The sequence below is a fragment of the Protopterus annectens genome, chromosome 10.part0 (assembly GCF_019279795.1).
Source record: "Protopterus annectens isolate FY-2018-M chromosome 10.part0, PAN1.0, whole genome shotgun sequence".
NCBI classification, from domain to species: domain Eukaryota; kingdom Metazoa; phylum Chordata; order Ceratodontiformes; family Protopteridae; genus Protopterus; species Protopterus annectens.
The window spans coordinates 1,401,172,096-1,401,195,255 of NC_056744.1; the positions used below are offsets into that span (position 1 = coordinate 1,401,172,096).

Here is a 23,160-nt window from a genome sequence, read left to right on the forward strand (position 1 = left end):
CATAAGTAATGCGAATATAATACTACTTGGACATCTTTTCTTAATACCATTGTTTACTTCTATTGTCTCACTGAACCACCCATTAATTACTAGTCTCACTAATTTTTTTTGTTATACACAGATTTGGAAATGTCAATTTTATTACTTATATTTTCCAAATCTCCAATAATGCTTTGTGCTGAATATTGTCAAAGGCTTTACTAACATCATCTACTAGTATCTATCTTTTTGTTTTCCTATTTGTTACACATCTACCAAATCTCTTATCAATAAAAGTTCTTGGCATTTTTTCGCTTTTTATTCCAAAATTGCTTTGGTCCATAACTTATTAACCTTTTTTTTTTTTTTATTTTAAAAATCGTATAATCAGCATTGTTGAATACTAGTGGTCTACCGTTAGTTCTCCATTTTTCCATTTTTAATATTCATTGAACCCTTGAACCCATGTATAACTTTTCGTCATTTCTACCTTTTTCAAACTATTCAATCTCTCTAAAAAAAATTTTCTTTTGGACATTATTGCATGCCCTTATACATTGATATTCAAGTCCATCTAATACTGTAGCTGCTCGACATTTACTGTTTTCAACACATTTTAAATTCTATCATTGTAACCTTTACCTACATTCTCTCATTCTCTTATTCAGTTAAAGTTCCATCTACTTTTACTTAATGTGATATATGGAAAAAGTTCTCAAATTTTGACTTTTAACTGTCTGCATTATTTCTTTTTGTGTAGTGACTATACAGCCTTCCTCATTCCTTATTTCACTTATTCTTATTTTTTTGTTTAACCTTTTTACTTACTTTTTTTTAGAAATATCTTTAAATATTTTTTATTTCTCTCTCGGTTCATTACGTCTAACATTGTCTCTTTTGTAGAAAATCATTGTCTATTAAGTTTTAATTACTTGGTTACAGATTTCCCTATATTTGCAACTATCTTGTACTGTTTTAGTCCTTTGCCACTCTTCTTTTCTATATTTTTCATTTAAACTAATCTACCAACATGTACAATCATTATAAAATCCTCTCATGCTTAGATGATCCAACTAGAACTGATTATTTCCTTTACATACTCATTGAGCACTGATTCATTAAACTTTGCTCACATTCATTAAATTCTTTTTATCCATCTACCTATTTTTATATAGCCTATTCATTTTTGTATCTCTACCAGATGTCCACACATTCAGAAAAAACTGTATTTAAACTACTTGAAGTTTTTTACCGTCTTCCGGCTTTTCCTGGCTAGTGGTCGCCACAGCAGAACTGCGGTCCACCAACGACCGGCAGACGTCTTTATACGTACCATCCTGCTAGGCCCGACATCCAACACTCAACAAAGGCACGTATAGCCACGCATGTCTCCATGCAGAAGACGCTCCAGCTGAGAACCGAACCACACAGCATCCCACTGTGAGGCGGCAATGCCACCGCAGCACCACCACCGCATATATTTAAACTGTCTCATAATATACAATAATCACTTTCAGTTTTCATATTACTGCTTTTGCATATGCAATGTTTGTTTTCTATAAGTACATGATATATCTTGAAATAACTTTTACATCTGCCCCTTGTTTTCTCCTCTGTCTTAAATCACAAATGAACACTACCAGTACTATTCGCATATTTACACTCTCATAATCAAGTATTTTTCTAAACAATCTTTGTTTTTGTAAAGTGTATTCAGTGAGTGCAATCGTCAGACATATTTGGTTCTTCAATCTTATATCTAATATTACTATTTTTGTTAATACTACTGTAGAATCCTGAATTTTTACACATTCTTTACTGAAAACTGCTATGTCTGGCCATTTTTAGGTTCAATATAAGTTTTCTTTGCCATAACCCATTAACTTGTATTCTTTCTTCTTTTATTATTCTTATATCTATTAATACTAGAAATATATATTATTTATATATATCACACTGTCTCTATTATGTTCTCTCTTTCTATATATATATATATATATATATATATATATATATATATATATATTATACTTAGATTAAATATAGGTATACATAGAGATATATAAACAGCAAGACAGAGAAAGAGAGAGAGTTATATATTTATTGACTTGTTTGACTTAAAATATTTATTTCCAGCATTAGTTCAGCCTCACATTTGAGGTTGCTGGTTGCTAGGTTATTAGCCTACCATTGTGCACTGGCACCTACCGGTAGTTGTCATCGATGTTAATAAGTACCAATCTTTTGTTTGTTACATTATCCCTTAGCACTTTGTATGAGGTCCTACAGAGGTTTTTTCCCTGTGTGGCTCTCCTGCCCGGTGGACAACTAAGTGTAGCTGCAAAGGTATCAAGACAACACTCACCCACTACCCATTCATAAGTGGTCCCTCTTGTACTGACCAAGTAATTTTACCTAACACTAATCCTCTTAACCTTCTACAGGTCCGTATGCAGCTGGATACACTTACACCTAATATAAGTCTTTAAAAGAATTACTTAACCAAATATACACACACACACATATATATATATATATATATATATATATATATATATATATATATATATATATTTATATATGTGTGTGTGTGTGTGTGTGTGTGTGTGTGTATATCAATATGGATAGAAATGTGTGTGTGTGTCTCTGTTTGTGTATGCAGTGTATGTGTTTGGTGTGTACATCTATGTTTTTCGGTTTGGGAATCTCTAAATGTTCCAGTGCATGTCACAACTGTCAAATAAAGTGGACTGCAGTTAATGACCCATACCATCTAAAGTTGAAGGCTGAATTCCCTCATAGCATCTACCCGTATATTCTGATTTGCACCTTATAAGGATTCTGCCATTAGATCACAGTGTGTAACATTAAGGAAAAGTGTAATAGTACAAAATTATGTCATGTAAAGTATTCTCATTAGCTACAACAGGTGGATGACACTGGACTTCCTGTGAACTAAAGATTGGTAGTATATACATTATTTTCATTCACTTCGCATTATGTGCCCTTGAACAGCAAACATACATCTTTTTTGATTGATTACTTTCACAGTAAATCGGGAAGCCAGACAAGTATTCCAATTTTGAGATAGGCAGTTAAATAAGTCATCTAATGTTAAGGTCAAATATAGTTGCTCTGGCTCTTAACCCATATCTCAGTGATGACCCTCATGATGAGTATACAACATGAAGTGTTTATGCTTGCTTGCGTGTAGCTTACCTTATTCCTTGCATATTGTGTTTATATCCACTTTGTCTCACTAGTATAGGCTACCTTTGTCCAATCTTGCCTACTTTCATTAATAGGTAAACATTGTGTCTCCACATAACATTGGCATTAACCTAAGTATTATAGGATTTTTTTATTTGAGATGTGTGAAGGATGACAGCTTCTTCACATGATGTCACGAGTAGAAAACGGGTGCACTAATCATGCATCTAAGAATAGTCAGATGTTTATGTGTTATGCATGCTGATCCACTTGCCATGCTTTATTACAGATTTGATATTTAATGCTTCGATCAATTAAGCTCACATCAACTAAGATTATGTTATTTTGAGATTGCCTCTGTCTTCTGTATTATGTAATTGCACATTACATTTAGCCAGACATGAGGCAAGAGTGTCTTCTGCGCCTGACGTGTTCATTCTCTCCATTGTTATAGGTTTCTACCTTGTTCCTATCAATAATTATCTTCACGTGAGACAATTCAGTCTGCCATACATTTAGCTGCATGCTCTCAATGTCAACAGTGATTAGTGTATCTAAATCAACTCTTCTAAAAAAATCAGTTCTGTAAACATGTGTGTATCTATGTATATAAATCTGTACCGTAAACCTGTGTGTATGTATATATATATATATATATATATATATATATATATATATATACACACACACACACACACACACACACACTGACGTACATACACACACACACACATTTTATATATATATAAAATCAGCATATATATATATATATATATATATATATATATATATATATATATATAGATACAATTGTATATATTGAACTAAAAAAGTCTAATATACATGTGTATATATATATATATATATATATATATATATATATATATATATATATATACACACCTATCTGTATTGATAGTATACGTTTATATATCTACATCTATAGCTATGTGTTGCATGTAAAAAACAGTATAGAACTGTGTAGGACACTATATATCTTTTGGACTGTCTGTCTATACAGACAATGAATGTGTGTGTGTGTATTTCTGCCACTACAGACACACGCATGCACACACACACAGACATTGTTATTTACATATATATGTATGTACAAATACATGCATACATATATGTGTGTGTCTACATATATAAGCATACATATGTAAACAATTTTTATTATTTATAGTATAATTGTAGTGACAATGATTTTCATTGTTGATGTTTATAAGCTAGACTGAAGTGCTTATTGCAATTAATATCAGACCTTTCAATGTGAGACTTTGAGGAAAGTCAACTTAGTAAGAACACAAATGAGCTATGGTGTTTGTAATGAGGTACACTTCATAGGTATGTCTCGATGGGTGGCTGGATAGCAAAGTTCACCTCAGGAATCACAACTGTTGCCCTACTGGATAGAGTCACTGTCAACCAACATCGGGTTGTAGTGCACCATGGAAAATTATCTGAGGCTAGGTTTGTAATGCTTCATAGTTCTTTGACTAACAGACACCTATGAACCTATAGATGCATGTACGGCCAGGCATGAAGACCCACCAATTACTCTAACTGTGAAGAGCACATTGTGTGCAATTTGGAAGCCAGTACATACATATTTACTTATTTGAAGGATGTTGGTGTTGGGGTGTTTTCTGTATTTTTAAAATGACATCAGGGTGCTTGAGCGATCCGTACTGGGAGATAGCATTCTAAGACGTGCAGTAATAATCATAATTTTACTCCTTGTTAATTTGTGACTACATTTCTTTTATATTTGTGAAGACGTTTCATTTCTAGTTATTGTAATTTCATTGCGGAGACTGTATTTCATCTGGAGTTACTCAGCATACAGACATGATTGCAGACATGAGACTATAATCTCAATAAACTCGTTATAAATCCCTATCTCACAAGATGGGTTGCCAACTGGCTCATGGACAAAAATCACACTGTGAAAGTATGCGATTCCAAATCCGACATCACAACAGTGACAAGTGTAGTTAGACAGGGTTCAGGCCGGGGTCCTCTCCTGTTTGGTATCTACTTCTCTGAGGAGCAGGCCAACACAGAAGGTCTTTGGCTAACAAAGTTTGCAGATGACTGGAAACTATGAGCCATAGTCGAAACTCCTACTGATGTGGACAAACTTCTAAAGGTCCACACTGCGACAGAAACCTGTTTTCAATGCCATCACCTGAAGCTCAATGCCAAGAAGTGTATTTTCATCCCCTTTGGTAAAAACTCTGTACCCATGAACTACCACATAGCGGGCAGTATACTTAATGCCGAAAATGTGATGAGACCTTGGGCCAGAGGTTGACAGTAGTCTCTACTTTGATACTCACATCGACAAAGTGGTCAGGAAATCCTTATACGTGGCTCATCTCATCAGAAAAGGATTCGCAACCAGTAAAAAAGGTCATTGGTGCCCTCTACTCATCACTCATTAGACCCATTATAGAGTACAACGCCCCTTTTGGTATGTACCTCACAAGACATCTACAACAACTGGAAAGCCAACAGAAAAACCTCACAAAGAAGATTACTGGCCTCAAACAGATGCCTTATGCAGACAGTTTGAAAAAAACACCGCTTTACTCCGTCGCCTATCGCCTACTCAGTGATACTAATCCTACTAAGCCTACTAATCTCTGCGTAACATACAAACCTATGTCAAACCCAGAGCTGTTGAACATGCTCCACTTAAAGAAATCCCAGTCCCTCGGAGCTACATCCTCTGGGGACCTAAACCTTGTCACCACAAGAAAAAGAACATGCTGGAGGGATAGACTCATGTCCCACAGACTTCACATACTCTGGAACAGACTATCTATGTCAAACATAGCTCCTCATTAGCACTCTTCAAGAAAAATCTTGATGATTGGATGGGCAATGGGAAATTCACCATGGGGATCACTTATGTGGCTTTGCTCGACAGTGGCACAGGTAAATAATTTTCTTGGGTGGCGAAAGCCAGGGTACATTGTTTGGATAGTCTTGTATGGGCTAGAGACTTCAAATACTGTTGAACCGACTACTTATTTCAAAGTGAGCTTTTCATTAGCACTCGTCAAGAAAAATATTGATGATTGGATGTGAAATGGGAAATTCAACCCGGGGATCACTTCTGTGGCTCTGCTCGACGGGGCCACAAGAAAATTATTTTATTGGGTGGCGAAAGCCAATTTACAGGTTTTGCCTAGTCTGGTATGGGCCCTAGGGCAGATAGGTTAGTACCTACCTATGAACATGGATGCAACAGTATAAGTACATTATAAACATATATATATATCAATCTATCTATATATTTTTTTTTATTTATTTGACATTTGTAAGTGGAGTCCCGGGGAGAAAAGCTACACATTGCTAATAATTGACACTTAAGTATGTAGTTACATTTAAATCAACCCATTTAAGAAATCAGTAACAATTTATAGTCAAGGTTCCATGTAACTGAAGCAAACATTGTGGGTTTATGGTAGTCAATTAGAGATAACATTATTCCTATATTCCTGATATTAGGATTCTAAAGATTGTAGAGAAGTGTAATTTGTTTGGGATGGGGAAGGTTATTAATGGGTATTTCGCCTGTGTGAGGGAAGTTTCTCTTACTTTTTGCATTAAAAATATAGGTATTTCCTTTTTGGTTTTGGTGAGTCTAGGTGGAGACACGGATTTAACTATGTTTTTTCTTACGTTTTTGGTTAGTCGGGGTTAAGACATGGACATAGCCATTCACTGTTTAGATAGATGTTTACTGATGTTTTAAATTGGGGAAGGGAGTATATAGTTGTTAGGTCAGGATGAAGTAGGTTCCATTATTTTCAAGCAGAGTTGGAGAATATAGATTCACCAGCTGAGTTGTTGGCTTTGGTTGTTTGTACCAGCATTTCATTAGATGAGTGGAGGGATGCTCGGTTGGAGTCGGGGGTAATAATATTAGGCAGAATGGGAGTACTGTTAGGTAGAGAGAGGGTTGTATGTATAAATATAATTTGGTTATAATGGAGCCGATTGGGTAGTTCTAGCCAGCCTAGTTTGTGAATATTTTGACAGTGGTGGGTTCTATTGGCTGATCCTGTGCCAAATCTAGCTATATTGTTATAGGACGTATTGATTTTGTTAAGGTTTGATTTACTTAGATTTGTAAGGATGGGTGAGGCATAGAGAAGGGTTGACAGCAGATCTGTCCGAGCTATGGCAGTTCTGGCAGATGGGGTTAACAATTGTTTAATCGTATACAAGTAGCGTATTATTTTTGTTAACTGTTATGATTGATATGGGCATCATACTACAGATTATTAGCAATGATTACTCCAAGTAGTGTAGTACAATGTTCAGTGGAGCTTATGGTGCCATTGTTCGATGATATTGTAATTTGTGGTAATGTTTAATTGCGGTTAGATGAGAAAAGAAGTTTGGTTTTGTTTGTGTTAACAAGGAGGCTACAGTTATTCACCCAGTTTTCTATTTAATTGAAGGTGATTTGTGATAGAGATTGTAGTTCTCTGGGAGTGGAGGGAGAGACATATATATATATATATATATATATATATATATATATATATATATATATATATATATATATATATAAACACACACACAGACGTGTAAAAAAAAAAAAAAGGCAAAACAATCAGCCATAAAACTATACATGTTGATATATTGATAAATGCAATTACTACAAAGTTTATACAAGTTTGCACTTTCATACCTTCAGATAGCCACCCTACACACCTTCACTGGTAAATCAACCAAAAAATGATTACTATCTTTATTCCACACAGACTCTTATATTGTGATCCTGTATATCTCGGTCAATGCTTACTTGATGGGTTGAGGACATTCAATCTTCATTTATGCTCCAACACCATATGTTAGTCCATTTTCATTCAGTCTGTAGCTGATGTAATGGCATTCACAAATGGATTCTCAGATCAATTATAATCAGTGCAACACATTAAGTGTCATAATATAGCAGTCCACTCAAATGAATTTCTCATTCCTGCTGACATCTTTCAGAGCAATGAGTACTCGCAATGTTTTATTATTTCTAAGAAATGCCGGTGGTAGGATTCACTGAAAGCAGTATTACCTGATTACATTTGCCCATTTGTTCTCAAGCTACACACTGAATATTGGAACGTGACTGTCAAGTTTGTATATATCTGTCTACACGTACATGCCGCAATGTATGTCATAATATATGTTTGTTTTACATATACACTACCACACTTACACAAGTGTGTGTGTGTGTATATATATATATATATATATATATATATATATATATATATATATATATATATATATATATATATATATATATATATATATATACATATATATAAATACATACATAACACATATATGCTTACTCACAGACATACATATGTACACTAAGTGTTCATAAGCTTGTGGGTGAATCTGCCTGTGCAGTACAGTGCTATTAATAACTCACTGAATAAAAATTAGCTATAGTTTTGATACACTGCAATAAATAAAATTGTAAATTTTGTTTAGTACTTTTATTATGGTGAGTAAATCAAGGTTGTACACGGATGATGACTGAATAACTGACATGAATAACACGGGGCTAAAATACAAATATATACAGAGAAAACAATAAAGTAAACACAAACATGAAATGTCATCAATCATCAAATGTTGATGGCCGGAATCCGGTATAGGACCCCTGAGGATCGGGATATTTATCCCTGATACGCCATATACAGCAGCTCGGGATGGGTCTTCTTACTCTACTTCCAAGCCTGCCATACCTCCACAATGTGAACTGCCGGTATGCGGTGTGACGGTTTCGCTTATTTTCATCTGCTTCCTGTGGCAGACCAAATACAGAAGTTCGATAAGCATGTGCAATCTGAAGAACACTTCTGGGCAGAACACATTCCTGCATTTCCTGAGGATAAGAAGAAACATGTATTTAATAGGTATTGTGAAATACAAGGGAAAATTGACACAAATGGCGTTATCACATTGAAGGTATGATGTCCATAGATTCTGATGTACTTGTGATCAGTACCCTATGAACATGCAGGACTTAATTTCCGATGCGTATTGCAAAACAGAAGTGATGGACCAATTGTATATAAATTTTTTGTTAGCTTACTCCTGTAAAGTCTGAATGTGATGCTGTTAAAGTTATGCAGAGGTATGTACTGAGACAGTCAAGCTAAAAATGGGTACGGTTAATTAGTTTCAGCTATAATTTTAAATGAGTCAAACAGCTTAATCATGTTTACCCAAGCATATTGATGCATGTATCCTTCAGATTCTCATCCTGTCTGTTTACCATCTGTTACCTGTGTTGTTAGACTCAGTGAAGGCCTATGCGGATAGCAGTGGACTACATCTCCATCACTGCTAATGCTTTGACCAATGCCTTATTATAGAAAATTGATGCAACTGATTACAACAAAGAATAAAAAATGAGTTCAAGTACTGCCAGCTCTGCCAACGCAAATTTAAATCCAAATTGATGTAATATGCAATCAGTGCGAATTACTGGAGTATGGAACACATATGTATACATATGATGAACGATTTAGTTACAGATATGTAGAATAAGTAGCCTTACTTGAACATTAAAATTTACAGACACAAATGTGTACACAGAGTTGACGTTGAATAAAGATCAAACTAATTCACTGCGTTTCATTGAATATGTATCCAGTTTATTGGTAAATCAAATTAGAAGGGACTGTAGTTACAGTATCTCGCATCCTTACCTGCAGAACTGATATGCAGTCTTGTGGATCATAACCGCAGCAAACACTCTCCACTTCTGTAGGCATTACTCTACAGTTGGTGCAAACACACCATTCGGGAACATTGTGCCGTGACTGTGTTGTAGAGGGTTGGCGGATGGCATTGGAAGTGGCCCGCAGAAGATCACTGATAAGTGTTGGCTTCATTTCCGCTATAGTTACACATAAATCTTGAAGTTCCTCTCTTGTAAGTGCTTGAATTTGATCCTAAGCATAAAAAAAAGTAACATTGCAATGAACCCACATGAGTACCTACGGATTGGATACTTGTCACAGAGTAGTTGAGTTAATCTCTCAGTTGAATACATATAAATACAAGTTTTTTACTAAGTGTGGTACAGTATCAACATTGCGTGCTAAGCTACAAGACAGGCTACTGTGCTAAGTATCATAGTCTGCCATGTGTCCAAAAAAAGTATTAGTATAAGGAAGCATCATGGGAATGATCATATGTACAGTACGGTAGCAGTCGTACCTTTATGTGTCCAATACTGTTCGCTGTTATTCTTCTTCTTCTTCTTCTGGTGCTTACGTTGCCACACACTCTTGTTGAACTTGATCTTGGTTGCACCAGTTGTGAGTTGTTTGGAGTAGCTGCTGAGGCACTGGCAGTAGACGGAAATCTTGGATTTTCCCGGTTTGATCCACTAGCAATATCAGTTTGACTTGTAAGGGCAATGCTGTTGTTATTTTTCATGATAAAGCTATGGGAAGAAAGTTTTGGCAATTGTTTTAGTGAGTGGTAATGACAACGCCAGGTCATCTGATAAACATATTTAACCCCTGTGTATGACAATTAATGATAATTATGTATCTGAGATATGGTTGTAAACAATGTGCAGATACAGCACAGTAAACTGTATTCAGTCCGACTCGTGACAAAACTTGCTGATTTAACTCACATTAGTACTCGTGAAGCACGGAAGCCAGCACATTCAATAAGTAACATTATTCTAAGCATACTACCAGTCTACCATGATATTCTATGCTGCTACAGGAAACAGACTCCAAAATACATGGCTGATATCAGTGACATGCAAAAGCTAAAAATTGTTGAATATGTGATGATTATAGATAATCACAGTATTAGTACATTAGACTTTGTTTTACCATCAAGTCACCCACGTAAATCTGCAGTCAAATGGCATTCTGCATCCATTTACGGCCACAGCTGTAATAATAATTTTTTTTATCCGGCAGCATACAACAGAGACACCACAAGAAATGTATAATGAGCACTGTGATTCTTGAGTCTGAAAAAATAAGTTGCTTTTTCTTTCTTACATGCACTTGCACTTTCAGTGTTATGTAAACTACCGCTTTGCATATGTTGGCAATCAACAAACAAAGTGGATGCTTGCTAGCGGCATAGTCCTTGCACAAGTCATCTTCATCTGCATATCACAGTAATTGGACGGGTCTATATCAGTACATCCAAACGTATGAAGTTGGAACACCATATCTTCTAACTTAAAACCACAAACTGCACAAACTTCGAAGTCTCAGAATAGTGTATTGTTTTGACAGTGAAGATCATACACAAACATTCAAAATCCTACATAACCCTACACTAAACTGTACATACACTAATACCTATACACTTACCTTAACCCAAACCCTAACGCCTGTGACTATCACGCACTGACCGGCCCCACGCCCTAACCCTAAATGACTTATCCCGTGCTAATCTTAAAGTCTTTCACTATCGCACACCCACCTTACCCGCTCCCTAACCTTAGCTCACCTAAGCCGCGCCCAAACCCTAACGTCCACACAATCGCACACTAACCTGAACCCGACCCATAACTTCCCATCACAGTCCTGATACTGGCGAAGCCACTGAAAAGGCCCAGTGTTCTGTGGCTTACCAGTATTCAAACATCTGGTATTCCATATTCATGCCTTTTGATGGACTGATATACACGCTCATTGGATAGCTCAGGTGCATTGAGTCACTGATATGTGTCAATGCCAGATGATATGGAAGCTGTATGAATCATTATTTGTCATACCTGTGTTAATGCTAATTCCAAAAGCAGTACCAGCATTGCACCGGAATGAAGTATGTTAGAGAACGATGTGAAGTTTGTCAAAGTTTATTAGAGAGCAAAGGGATGTGGCAGGATGCAGTTTTAATAGAATTTCAGACACTTGATCGGCGACAGACAAACATGACAGACTGTCATATGATTCAAGTGGAAAACATCAATTATAAGCTGTATGAGCTAAGGACAGGCTGAAATCTTCTGCCAAATGGGTTGGTGGATTGGTGCACGCTAATACTGTAGAAACTGTTCTCATGGACACTGTGGTATAGTCAGTGTCAATGTGAAGGCGATGAACAGGTTACCACTTGGACAGTTTAAATAGATGTTCTGATTACAGTAGGAAACCAGAATGGGGATAGTCATAATTATATTGGTGGTAGTTGCGAAATCTGGAAAAGGCAACTGAGTGATAGAAACAGTCTGTTTGAGCTGGAGAGACTGTTGTCACCAAATGACATATTGTAACTGCCTGTCCAATTAACAGAGACCTTTCCACAAAAGTGAAATACTGAAGGCAGTTGCCATTAATAACCGTGAAACAACTCTAGATTTACCATGGATCAGTATTGACTATGAGAAGTGCTGCATTAAGTTTGTGTAGTACCGTAAATATTGTGATGTATGTAATGGCCTTTGACAGTCAATATTTCGAGTGCTTTGCTCAGAGACAGATTATGTGCACCCTTCACTGAATAACTGTTGAAAAGACCTGTCAAATCTAGTACCAGTTAAGGATTTCATCAACAAAGGATGTCAGCTTCACTGTTTAAAAAAAAAAAAAAAAAAATTGGCTGATTAGTAACTCACTAAGTGCATGGTTGGGAGCAACTGTAGGCTTTGCATGCCATATACACTGAATCTACACATCTGATTTAGGGCCTTGGAAACCCTGTGTTCCACCGGGAAAACGCGAGGCATGGTTCATGACTAGAAGGCTGGTTGATGGGGGAGGTACTGGTGCAATTGTCGATTGAATACAACGAGGATCACCTGCAGCTAGTACAACTGGTGTGTTAACAGTGCTTGTTGATTGTAGTCGTTTAAGAATAATATTTTTCTTGAAGATGTCAAAGTAACCATATTCTTTTCTAACTTTCCTCCGTACAATTGTCCAACGGCAGGTGTTTCGGTTGAACTTACGATGGTACCTTTAAGTATAGAATATAATTGTTAATAATTGACAGCTATGTACATATAGTAATAAGTCGATTATAATGACACAACTGTTTAATTCATGGTAGTAGTGTGAAAAGGAAATATGCTTTATGACATTTAGATTTATAAGGGTGATTGTCAATGCAAGTAGACACTACTCATGGCAGCAATGCAAACAGTAAACATCTTTTTTGGCACCAAGTTATTTGGATGAAGATATGCACTTACACTTGTTTCCCTTGCTTGGTCTTGAGGTAGTTCCGATTAAGATGGATGTTATGGTCTATTGCTGCTAGATAATTACGTGCGCAATAGACGGGATATGAGTATGAGTATCGTTTGGAAGAATACATTAAAATGTGCTGATGGAATTGTTCCAGGTCTGCTGTGGTCCTGAGGATGTATGTTGGTAACGGCCCACACAAAAAATTAGAAATAAAAAAATGCAAATTTCAATCAAATATTTTTCACACAGTAGGCTGTTTTTCTGCAAACAGAAGTAGTGTACTTAATTTCCTGTTCTTTACCTGTAACGCAGGAAGTGACGAATATTTAGAAGGAATTTAGGGTCTGTAATTACTTTCTCCAATGCCTCATACGCTTTGCTGCCCGGCTCTATCCATGGAGTTGTCCGATCTTTCCCTAGTGTCTCATGATTGCAATGAACTACACAGTCCCCGTCAGCACCACGAATCTGCCACTCATGTTCGTTAATGACGTGGTGCAAGACACCGCCCCACTGCATCTGTAAATATAGACAAATAAATGCCTCATTATGTGGCATGAGAGAATATCAATACCAATAACATATAAGGTTGTTAATAACATGGATTTACCATAAACTCTTCCACTGTGGCAGTATGCTGGCAGCAATACCAGAAATGATTCCTGATGTCTTTACACCATTTCCACAGCACTCTGCATCCTTTTTTCTGACCAGCCTATGCAAGGTAGTGTAACATGCATGTATGTGAGTATTGAAATGTCAGTGTCAGAATTATGTATAACAAAAAGATGCACATTATTGTCCAAACACACTGTTATGCATAGTTACCTTATTAATTCTTCGTGCCAGATTTTTAGCAACATGCCAGATGTCAAAAGAATGATAGACTGTTGAATAGCGCGTGCCTGTAATGGGTTTTAAAGAAAAATGATCAGGTTACTGTAACAGTGGTACTGTCAATGATTATAGCTTGTTTATGAATCCTTTGTCAACAGCATATGGTTTTACACGTGGAAGCATAATTTATGTGATGTGATGCAGTACCTCTAATGACATGAATGACTTTTTGATTATAAGCAAAGTGAGACAGAATGCAGCTGTTCATCTAGTCTGCAGCCACATAAAACACAGGTCATCCATGTCCTCATTCAAGCACAGCCTGGAAGTCCAAGCACAGCCTGGAAGTCCTGATAAGAACTAAAAAATTTCACATTAAACCAATACCTGTACTAGGAAGAGATACTTGAATCTCACAAATGATGTCTGTCTTGGATGGGTTGACACAATTACTAAATGATTTAATGTCACTGATTGTCACTGGAGGTACCCGATAGCAAGGTACCAAAGCACTGATAATGTGTATCCTATATGTAGATAGCAAGGTACCAAAGCACTGATAATGTGTATCCTATATGTATGTATTATTTCTTTTCAATATCAAATAGTTCAATTTCGGTTAAATTTGTGGATACTTACGCATGAGTTTCGCTATTTGAGAATGTGCATCAGTGACCACCTCATCCACACTGACATTAGACTCTATGAACTTGTTCATGCATCTTTCAAATGCCACTTTCTCCATTTTAGAGGAGCACAGCTCTGTTTCCCGTTTGTCAACAACAGTCATCATGAGTACTTCCTTGGTGTTCAGATCCATGCATGTGTATGTACAATACTGAGCTGAATGGCCTGGACTGTCCATCCTTGCATCACCTGCATGAAGAGAAGAAGATGTGTAAAGACTTGATGAGGTTTCAAATTACTGTTCCAAAACAAATTAAAAAAATAATTAAGATAGGCATAGTGAATACCCATGACTGCAACTGCAGCATTTTGACGTTCAGCAAGCATTCTGCTCACCATCCCCTCCCAGTAGTTATTGATTACAGGGATGATGTATAGGTGTTGGTACCGGAAAAAGGCAGAACGAGATATAAAAGGTAGACTTAAACACCTTGCTAACAATGAAATCTTGGCATAGTTGTTGCCTGTGAGAGTAGTTGCAGCAGCAAGCATTAAATCTCCGGCATTTAAACCACTCTTTATTTGAGGCTGGCTGGACCATTTGTAGACTGTGTGACCCCTTGAGCACACCTGCAAGAGAAACAGTTGTGTGTTTAGATCGTGGCATCATCTATAACCAGAAATGTGTTATTTGACCTTCACCAGTCAGCACATTTACCCATAGTAATGTGATGCAAGATCCAGACTGTTGAATGGAATGCTGTGGCTCCATCCCACATATGCGACAAACTGAAAAATTGCAGTGTTGTACTAGTTGCATAAGATTTTTCTGGTACACCAACAGTACAGTGTCCTGTGTAATCAAATCTGCAATGTGATCATCAATAAAATTTGAACTTTCTGTGTCTTGGTTAACATGCATAGATGATTTGCTTCTGTTTCCGGGTTGAACTTCCAAATATTCATTCTCCACGCCTTCTTCAGCATCACTATATTGTAAAGGTTGGCTGCAATTGAGCCATAATGGAATGTCATAGTAACAATTGATATATAAGAAAGAGACAAAAACATAATTGAAAAATTAGGCAGAGTACTGCATGAAATAAACTATATTAGCATGGACTAAGTAAAGTATATCAGAATGGAAATGGGAAAAATGGTTGAAGGCATACCAGTCGGACTCATCAGCCAAGCTTGTTGAGTGGCATCCGATATGAATAACAGAAGTGGAATGTTCTGAGTTCAAATTCAAAGATCTGAGTGTTTAAAAGGGAAGATATGATATGAAACATATTCAGTAACTTAACTGTTTTAAATAGCATTTGTGAGGTAGTGTGGGAAAATAGTCATACTCACCGTGCAACGTTCATACCTCTCTCTGAGGAAGGGATATTTTTCTGTATGCACAAGCGACTTGGCAGAAGACAGCCACTGTCTTCAGTGGGCTCCTCAGAAGCTACTTGCAATGGGTTAGCACCATTGTCATTACCTGTAGCACTGCTGAAAGATAAGAATGCACAAATGACTCACTAATTACGCACTATTCATTAATAATTACTTTGATATGTAGATGCATTATGTGACATTTCATTACACAGTGATAGTGCACCCAAAGCTTGTTGCTGAAAGAGTAGAGGATGACAATGAAATGTTGTTGACCTCCTGTAAGGGCTGTTCTGTGGAAGACTTTGGTGTGGAATGCTGCACTGGCGCACGCAAATCGACCAATTCTTCTTCATAGACTTGTCTGTTTGTATAATACCTGTACCAGGATTAAAGTAATGCATTAAAATCGGGATTAGGAGTCCATCATCAGTGCGTTTGTTTCTGAGGCTTTGTTTCTGTAATCATGTAACTACTAGCAGTATCGGCATGCAGTGCAGTCCACTGCTGAAGGAACACATGAGCACTGACAACGTGCAGTTAGTATGCAATGCTATGGACAGAAGATATTATTCTTTATTATTTATAGTGGTGTTGACCCTTAACCTATCCTACTGCCATATTCTTTTTCAGTATGTTGTGCAAGACTATTAACTGTGCTAAGCCTTGTTGAATGCTGACATGTTAGAGATGAAATGACAAATTGGAATATTGACAACATTTAAGAGCGGATAAATAATAGGTAATCATGTTTGAACATAATCCTAATGAACATTAACTTCATAAGGAGTGAAGCATAACAGGCAGTAGACCATAGATTAAAAGTAATCTTGTGAAAACTCACAGATCAAGCAGGATCTTAGCCACTGCTGAATGGGATGACAAGTGAAGGGAATGCTTTACAGACATCCAGCGATCAAACTGTGCTCCAATTGCAATGCGACTATGTGAACGCTTTGCATCATGCTGTTTCTTGATACGTTTTCTTGCAGACTCAGTCAAAGATGAACGTTTCCCACGCTTCCTTGGAACAGGTGTTGTAGCTGTGTACACTGGCATGGCAGACATTGGTGTTCCTGTTGAACTGAAGAGCCTAATTAATGTTTCAAATATCAATACAAATTTTTACTGGATCAGCATTAGTAAGATACTACATTCAAGCACTAACTTTGAAAGCTATGTAGGTCAAGCCCATTAAGGGCACCAGTGTGACAGACTGGCGAAAGATATGCACTTATTACTTGAGTAACGTCAGAGCACGATGTTTGGGAACAAACTGACACACACATTAATAATGACATAACCTGTAGTGTCACTGAAAAGCATGTTTCGTATCCCTGTTAAAGGCCTGGTACCACAAGCAGTGGAAAATAAGTGATCTTGATCTAAATCGGAAGTGTGTAAGGTAGACACGCATTTAACGTGAGTATCAACACTTGGCGTTTTGTGATCACACTACACTCAATGAAAAACCAAATATTTCTCTAACAGAACTATAAGCACTTCACTAACAGCTATATTAACAAACACACGAAAAATGGCCAATAGCAACAGAAAACATTCTACAAGTATGGTTAGAAGGAAGCTGCTGCAGTGTGAATATCAAACAGGAATCAAAATACTACACAGAAATTAATATCCACTCACTTTTCTTCACTAGCTCTATGCACTACTGAGGGCAAACAGTAAAAGACTGGAGTGCATGCAGATGATGACCATTCATTAAGTATGTCTGCAGTAGGTGATGAGAAGGCATACACTGTCGCTCCCACGATACCCAGTTAAAATGGAATATATGACAGAGAAGTATATTTCAACTTTTACACAGCTGTTATCAATGCAATTACTCTACTATACTCAGTTAAGCAACATAGTAGCATGTAGTGGAATAGACAAGGATGGAGGGAAAGCAAATAAGTAGTAAAACCTGCTATAGTCTTTTGTGTTCTGTGAAGCACTGCACTTATTAATAGGCATTTGAAGTAACTGCTTGTAGATTGGGTAAACAACTTGTTGTGTCTTCATGGGAGGGGTGAGGCTGTTTTGATCGAGTTCTCCCTTTCTAGCGAGTGAATGTACAATGAAGTGTTGTCACAACCACCGCAAGCGTTTTTTTGTTGTGTGCAGTCACAAGTGAGGCAAGAAATGCAAACCAAAGCAGCATGACAGCTGGCTAAGTGAGGTGCTTATACTGATGAGCTATGAGCCAGATGACACAGAAGAAAGTGTTCCATTGGCTCAAGGGGATGAGGACGCCAACGAACAAGGACATACATGGATTGACAGGATCCTCTGAGGTTATTCAGCTATTGATGCTAAGGTCCGTATAAGCAGAGTGCTGAGTTTAGCCCCTGTTTAATGCAGTCAGGAACCAAAGGCCCAGTGTGGAGACAGGTGGCTACTTCCTCTTTTCCATGCAGTGATCCACGTTGCACATTAAAAAGGGCTACTGAGGTGGTCTGCTTGACATGTTGATATAGTCTATTCCACAGGTAGTGTAGTCTCTAGGACACCAGTGTATCCCACCAACAAGTACTATTAATATGTTTGTGAGTGTGTGTGTGTGTATATATATATATATATATATATATATATATATATATATATATATATATATATATAAAAAAAATCACTTTGTATGTATGTACATACAAGCGCCTACATGCAGAATGTGCCGCACAGAAGCGCTAAGTAACAGATCTCAGTTGTTTCCCTCCTTAGTTGCTGAAGATGAATTAAGCATAAACAACTCTGTGTACATTTTTTAAGGTATATTGCTATAGTGCAGCTTGTTTTTACATGAACACTTAGCGTCTGAGTTCTTCCTGAGTTTGCACACAGCCAAGTGTGCTTGGGTACACACAGCTATGTACAGGAAGCTAGTCAGTCCAACTAATATACCAGCATGTTATTTGGATAATAAGTTCTCTGTGTTGCATGTTCAGTGCAATATTTCAATGGGCATGTTTATAGTTGCATTGTTAATGATTCGTCACTAAAAATATCGACTTTCAAATTGAACCTGAGGATTCCGGGAACACATATTCTAGTATATTTGGTTTTCAGAGAATTTTTCTCATTTTCTGTATAATTTGTACGGCTCATATTTAGGTTCAGTCCTTCTTTTCAATGCGAGGTATACAAATATATGAAGAGTGTCAACACAGAGCCTTCAACAGTCAAATGAAAACCTCACAGTTTGAAAACTGACTATGAAATGTATGCAAGTGCATCTAAATATACTGCAGCTAGTTCAACATTTCAAATCCATCATTACTAAAAAGAACAAGCATACCCCAGTAATTTCATGCTGCATGTTCAGTCTCAGAAATAGACAATTTCGGGTAAGGTAGGTAAGCAAATGTTGCATGAAGTGTATTTCTGCAACTGAGAAACCTAGTGACTCTATCACAAGAAATGCTCCATTTCTAAAAATTGTTTGCTAAATATAACAGCATGATAGAGTTATGCAGAAATAGATTACAAACTAGTTATGATGCAGTTCAAAATCAAGATCATCCAGTATGTAGTTAAGGATATCTCAGTCTCCATCTAACCCTCGGAGATGGGTTACAATATTCACAATTTACATGAATTTACCCGCGGACTCAGTGCTGTTGCCATAGACAAGTGAAGTTCTCTATGTAGCAGCTCCATTTGTATGTCAAACCTAGTATTGCAAGCAGAGCGCTTTCCTGCAATAGTAGGTCTGACATACTGATGCTGCACAGGCACTCTATCTGTAGGGCAGAGTCAGTTAATGCAGGTATGAAGCCCATCGTAAGTCCTAATATCAGCAGTACAGCTACACCTTCATGTGGACCTGAAATTCAAGACTGCAGGCCATCTGGTTTACCATTAGCTACTACTAGTCACACACATGGGTGGCGCTAATGCTTTGCTGTAAAGATCATTAAACGAAAGGTGCTTCTCACAATTAAGTCAGTGTTATTATACATTTGCGAGCCTCACCAATGTACACTGCTGAAATGATTTAGACATGGCAAGTTAGGGCACTGGCAGTCCCCAGTAGTATACACTGAATTGGGACTGGTATAACCTTATCTTTTGAAAACAAGTAAATAGAAAGAGAGTTACATACATATCTATACAGCAGCATGCATCTCAACCAGCCTACTTTCCATTTTCAAACATAGTACATATTCATAGTACTGTTCAATAGCAGTCAATATAGAACATGATTTGATATTCTGCTTGCAATAAATTACAGATTCCATATGTTGTAAACATTCATCATGATGTCCTTATAGTTTCCAGGTTGCGCAGAACAGCTGTAATGCACAGTTCCTGATGGAAAAAGCAGCCTGTGCAGCATTCCACGTTTGTATGTGTTTATGCAGAACATTTTTGGGGTTAAAATGCCTCGTCACACCTGGTTTACTTTTACATGTATTGATGTTTCTTTTGCTTGTGGCAGAGCTTTATTATGCTTTGGAAGATGAAGCATATTTTATGAACCTGGTGTTGAGCGGCATTATCAAACCGTTGCTAAAAGTTTCCGTATGTATTACTTGCTGTCTGTACCTACAAAATGAAAAATACTAGTGACGGCAGTACCAGTAAGAATGTTTATCACTTGGATAACTTATATCAGTCCTGTTTTTTTTTGTCCAGACACTTCCGTTGTTTCATATTTTTAATTTTAAATTCTTGATGGTCTTGTGAGTACATATAATTGGGCAGATGCTATTGCTTTAGATGTTGTGAGGAGAGTGTGGATTGTCCTTTGTCAATCTGAATTTGAGAGAAAGAAGCATTAAGGCACCAAAGAAGTGGGGTACAAATAGCATTCTGTATCTGCTGGAAGAAATGGAAGTAGAACGTTTAATTAATTTCTAAAGTTATTTAGATGATGATTGATTTGCCTAATATTTATCTATGAACATATATCTGTACATGTGCTGTGCGCTGCACAGGAATTATCTTTTTCTACTACCATACTCATAGCAAAATTATGTGCAACTGAATGTAAACTGGTCTCTTTCCAAACATGTCAGATTTTGTACAACCACCAAACCTAGTGTCCCACTTTGCCGCTTTCACCCCGGTAGTTAACTAACCAGACTGCGCTCCCCCTTTTGCAAATTCCTGGATCCGCCACTGCTGACTGTTGTGCGATGTGGTTATCAAAGGTGAGACCACTGTCCACCAGTGTCCCTAAATATCGTATTACACTTTTGGTGTTTAGTGTACTGCCACCTATGTGGTAATTCAGGGGTAAATGTTTTTTTCTCTAAGGGTATAACTATATATTTCTTGGCATTGAGCTTGAGCCCATGGCTCTGGCACCAAGCATCAGTTTCGGTAAGGATCTTTTGTAGAATAGCCACATCATTTTGGGAATGCAATAATAGCTCCCAGTTTCCAGTCGTCTGGGAACTTACTGTTGGACTGTACTTCAGAGAAGTAGATGCCAAACAAGAGCGGTCCCAGGAATGAACCCTCAGGTCCTCCACTTGGCACATGTCTGGAGCTGGATTTGGAGTCTGCTACTTTTACAGTGTGTGTTCTGTCAGTAAGCCAGTTGGCAACCCACTGAGTGACATATGGATTAATGCCCAGCTTAGTAAGTCTATGTATGATTGCAGAGTAGGGGATGGTGTCAAACGCCTTGGTGAGGTCCGTATAGGCTGTGTGGACTGGCTTACCCTCATCCACACCTCTGGACACTGATTCAAAGAAGTCAATCAGGCTTAGGAGACGTGATCGGCACTTCTTCAAACCAAACCGGGTGCGGTCCAGTGTTTGAAGGTTGCCAATGTCTTTGTTTATAAGTTCTATGATAATAAGTTTCATGGCCTTGCAGATCAGGCTTGTCAGACTGATGGGGCGGATTCAATGTGGATGCGCCCTTGTGGACTGGGATAACTGTAGCTATGCACCACTCACTGGACATGAAGCCTGAGGTGAGGCTATGATTAAACATGACACTTAGGTGAAGGGTCCAGTTCATTTTGTAGTCCATGTAATACACAGCCCGGGATGTCATCTGCTCCCATGGATGCTGTATTCTTACCTTTGGAGAGTGCGTTTATTTTACCTGTGTTGCCGTTATAACCGGAATTTAGCAATCTTCTGGTATTGAGATGGGCCATTTAGGGGTTGGGAGGAGGGTGAAGTTGCCAATGAATTGATCTTCCAGGATATTGCCAATATCCCTGGGATGAGTATATTTAATGCCATTCTGTTGTAGCTCAGAGCAGATCTGAGCATTGCCATTTAGATTCTTGACATAGTAATATAATGCCTTGTGGTTGTCTTTTGAATCTTTGGCAATTTTATATTCATAACTAGCTTTGGATGATTTTATGGAGGCATCTCAGCTTCTTAGCGAGGCTGGCAAGGGAGTTTTTTGCATCCTGGGATTTTCCTCTTTTTTGCAACAGTTTCTAACATCTTGGATCAATTTTGGATGGCACGACTCATGCAAGAGTGGATGTGCTCATACAGTGCCTTAGTGTCGGATTCAGCTGTCGAATGTTCAGTTCCCATAAGCATGTGTGTCACGAAGTTTGTCATGAAGTCTGTTTGAAGTTGGCTTTGGAGAAATTTTTTATGGAGGTTTCCTTACAGGGGGCGGGGGTGGGATGTGGATGTTAAGGGTGATTAGCTTATGGTCAGACCTGACCCATGAGGGGGGTGACCATAGGTGTGGAGCATCGAATTGCCATGTTGGTAATGACCAGGTATAGGATATTGGAGCCCCTGGTGGGACTATATATTAGTTCATCCAGGGCGTTGGAATTTATGAATTCCAAGAACCATTGGGCAAAGTTGTTGGTACAGGAGTAGTTTTCCCAGTTAAGGGTATAAGGGTCTAGTCCACTTTCAAGTGCCCTCTTAGCACATTTTTCCCAATGACAGTAATACAGCTTCCTAGTAGAAGGTT

General features: G+C 37.6%; 1 protein-coding gene and 1 long non-coding RNA gene across 2 annotated transcripts; both read right to left on the reverse strand.

Annotated features, from left to right (window-relative positions):
* Positions 1-8,699: 8,699 nt before the first annotated feature.
* LOC122813616 lies at positions 8,700-14,109 on the reverse strand. The gene is made up of 6 exons (XM_044086033.1): positions 13,705-14,109; positions 13,406-13,570; positions 12,830-13,170; positions 10,450-10,678; positions 9,936-10,181; positions 8,700-9,106 (listed from the first exon to the last, which is right to left on the reverse strand). Exons 3-6 carry the CDS (start codon positions 12,868-12,870, stop codon positions 8,840-8,842), a joined length of 783 nt encoding a protein of 260 aa, XP_043941968.1. The 5' UTR covers positions 12,871-13,170; positions 13,406-13,570; positions 13,705-14,109; the 3' UTR covers positions 8,700-8,839.
* A 723-nt stretch (positions 14,110-14,832) lies between these two features.
* LOC122813617 lies at positions 14,833-16,136 on the reverse strand. Its single transcript, XR_006366713.1, has 3 exons — positions 16,040-16,136; positions 15,586-15,874; positions 14,833-15,497 (listed from the first exon to the last, which is right to left on the reverse strand). It is a non-coding gene; the product is annotated as an uncharacterized LOC122813617 (long non-coding RNA).
* Positions 16,137-23,160: the final 7,024 nt, after the last annotated feature.

Excerpts from the sequence above, each read along its gene's own strand:
- LOC122813616 (XM_044086033.1), bottom strand. The coding sequence starts at position 12,870 with ATGGCATGCAAAGCCTACAGTTGCTCCCAACCATGCACTTA. Across the intron at positions 10,679-12,829 it reads TGCTCCCAACCATGCACTTA|CTTTATCATGAAAAATAACA; the intron begins GTGAGTTACTAA and ends TTCTTCCCATAG. Across the intron at positions 9,107-9,935 it reads ACTGCATATCAGTTCTGCAG|GAAATGCAGGAATGTGTTCT; the intron begins GTAAGGATGCGA and ends TCTTATCCTCAG.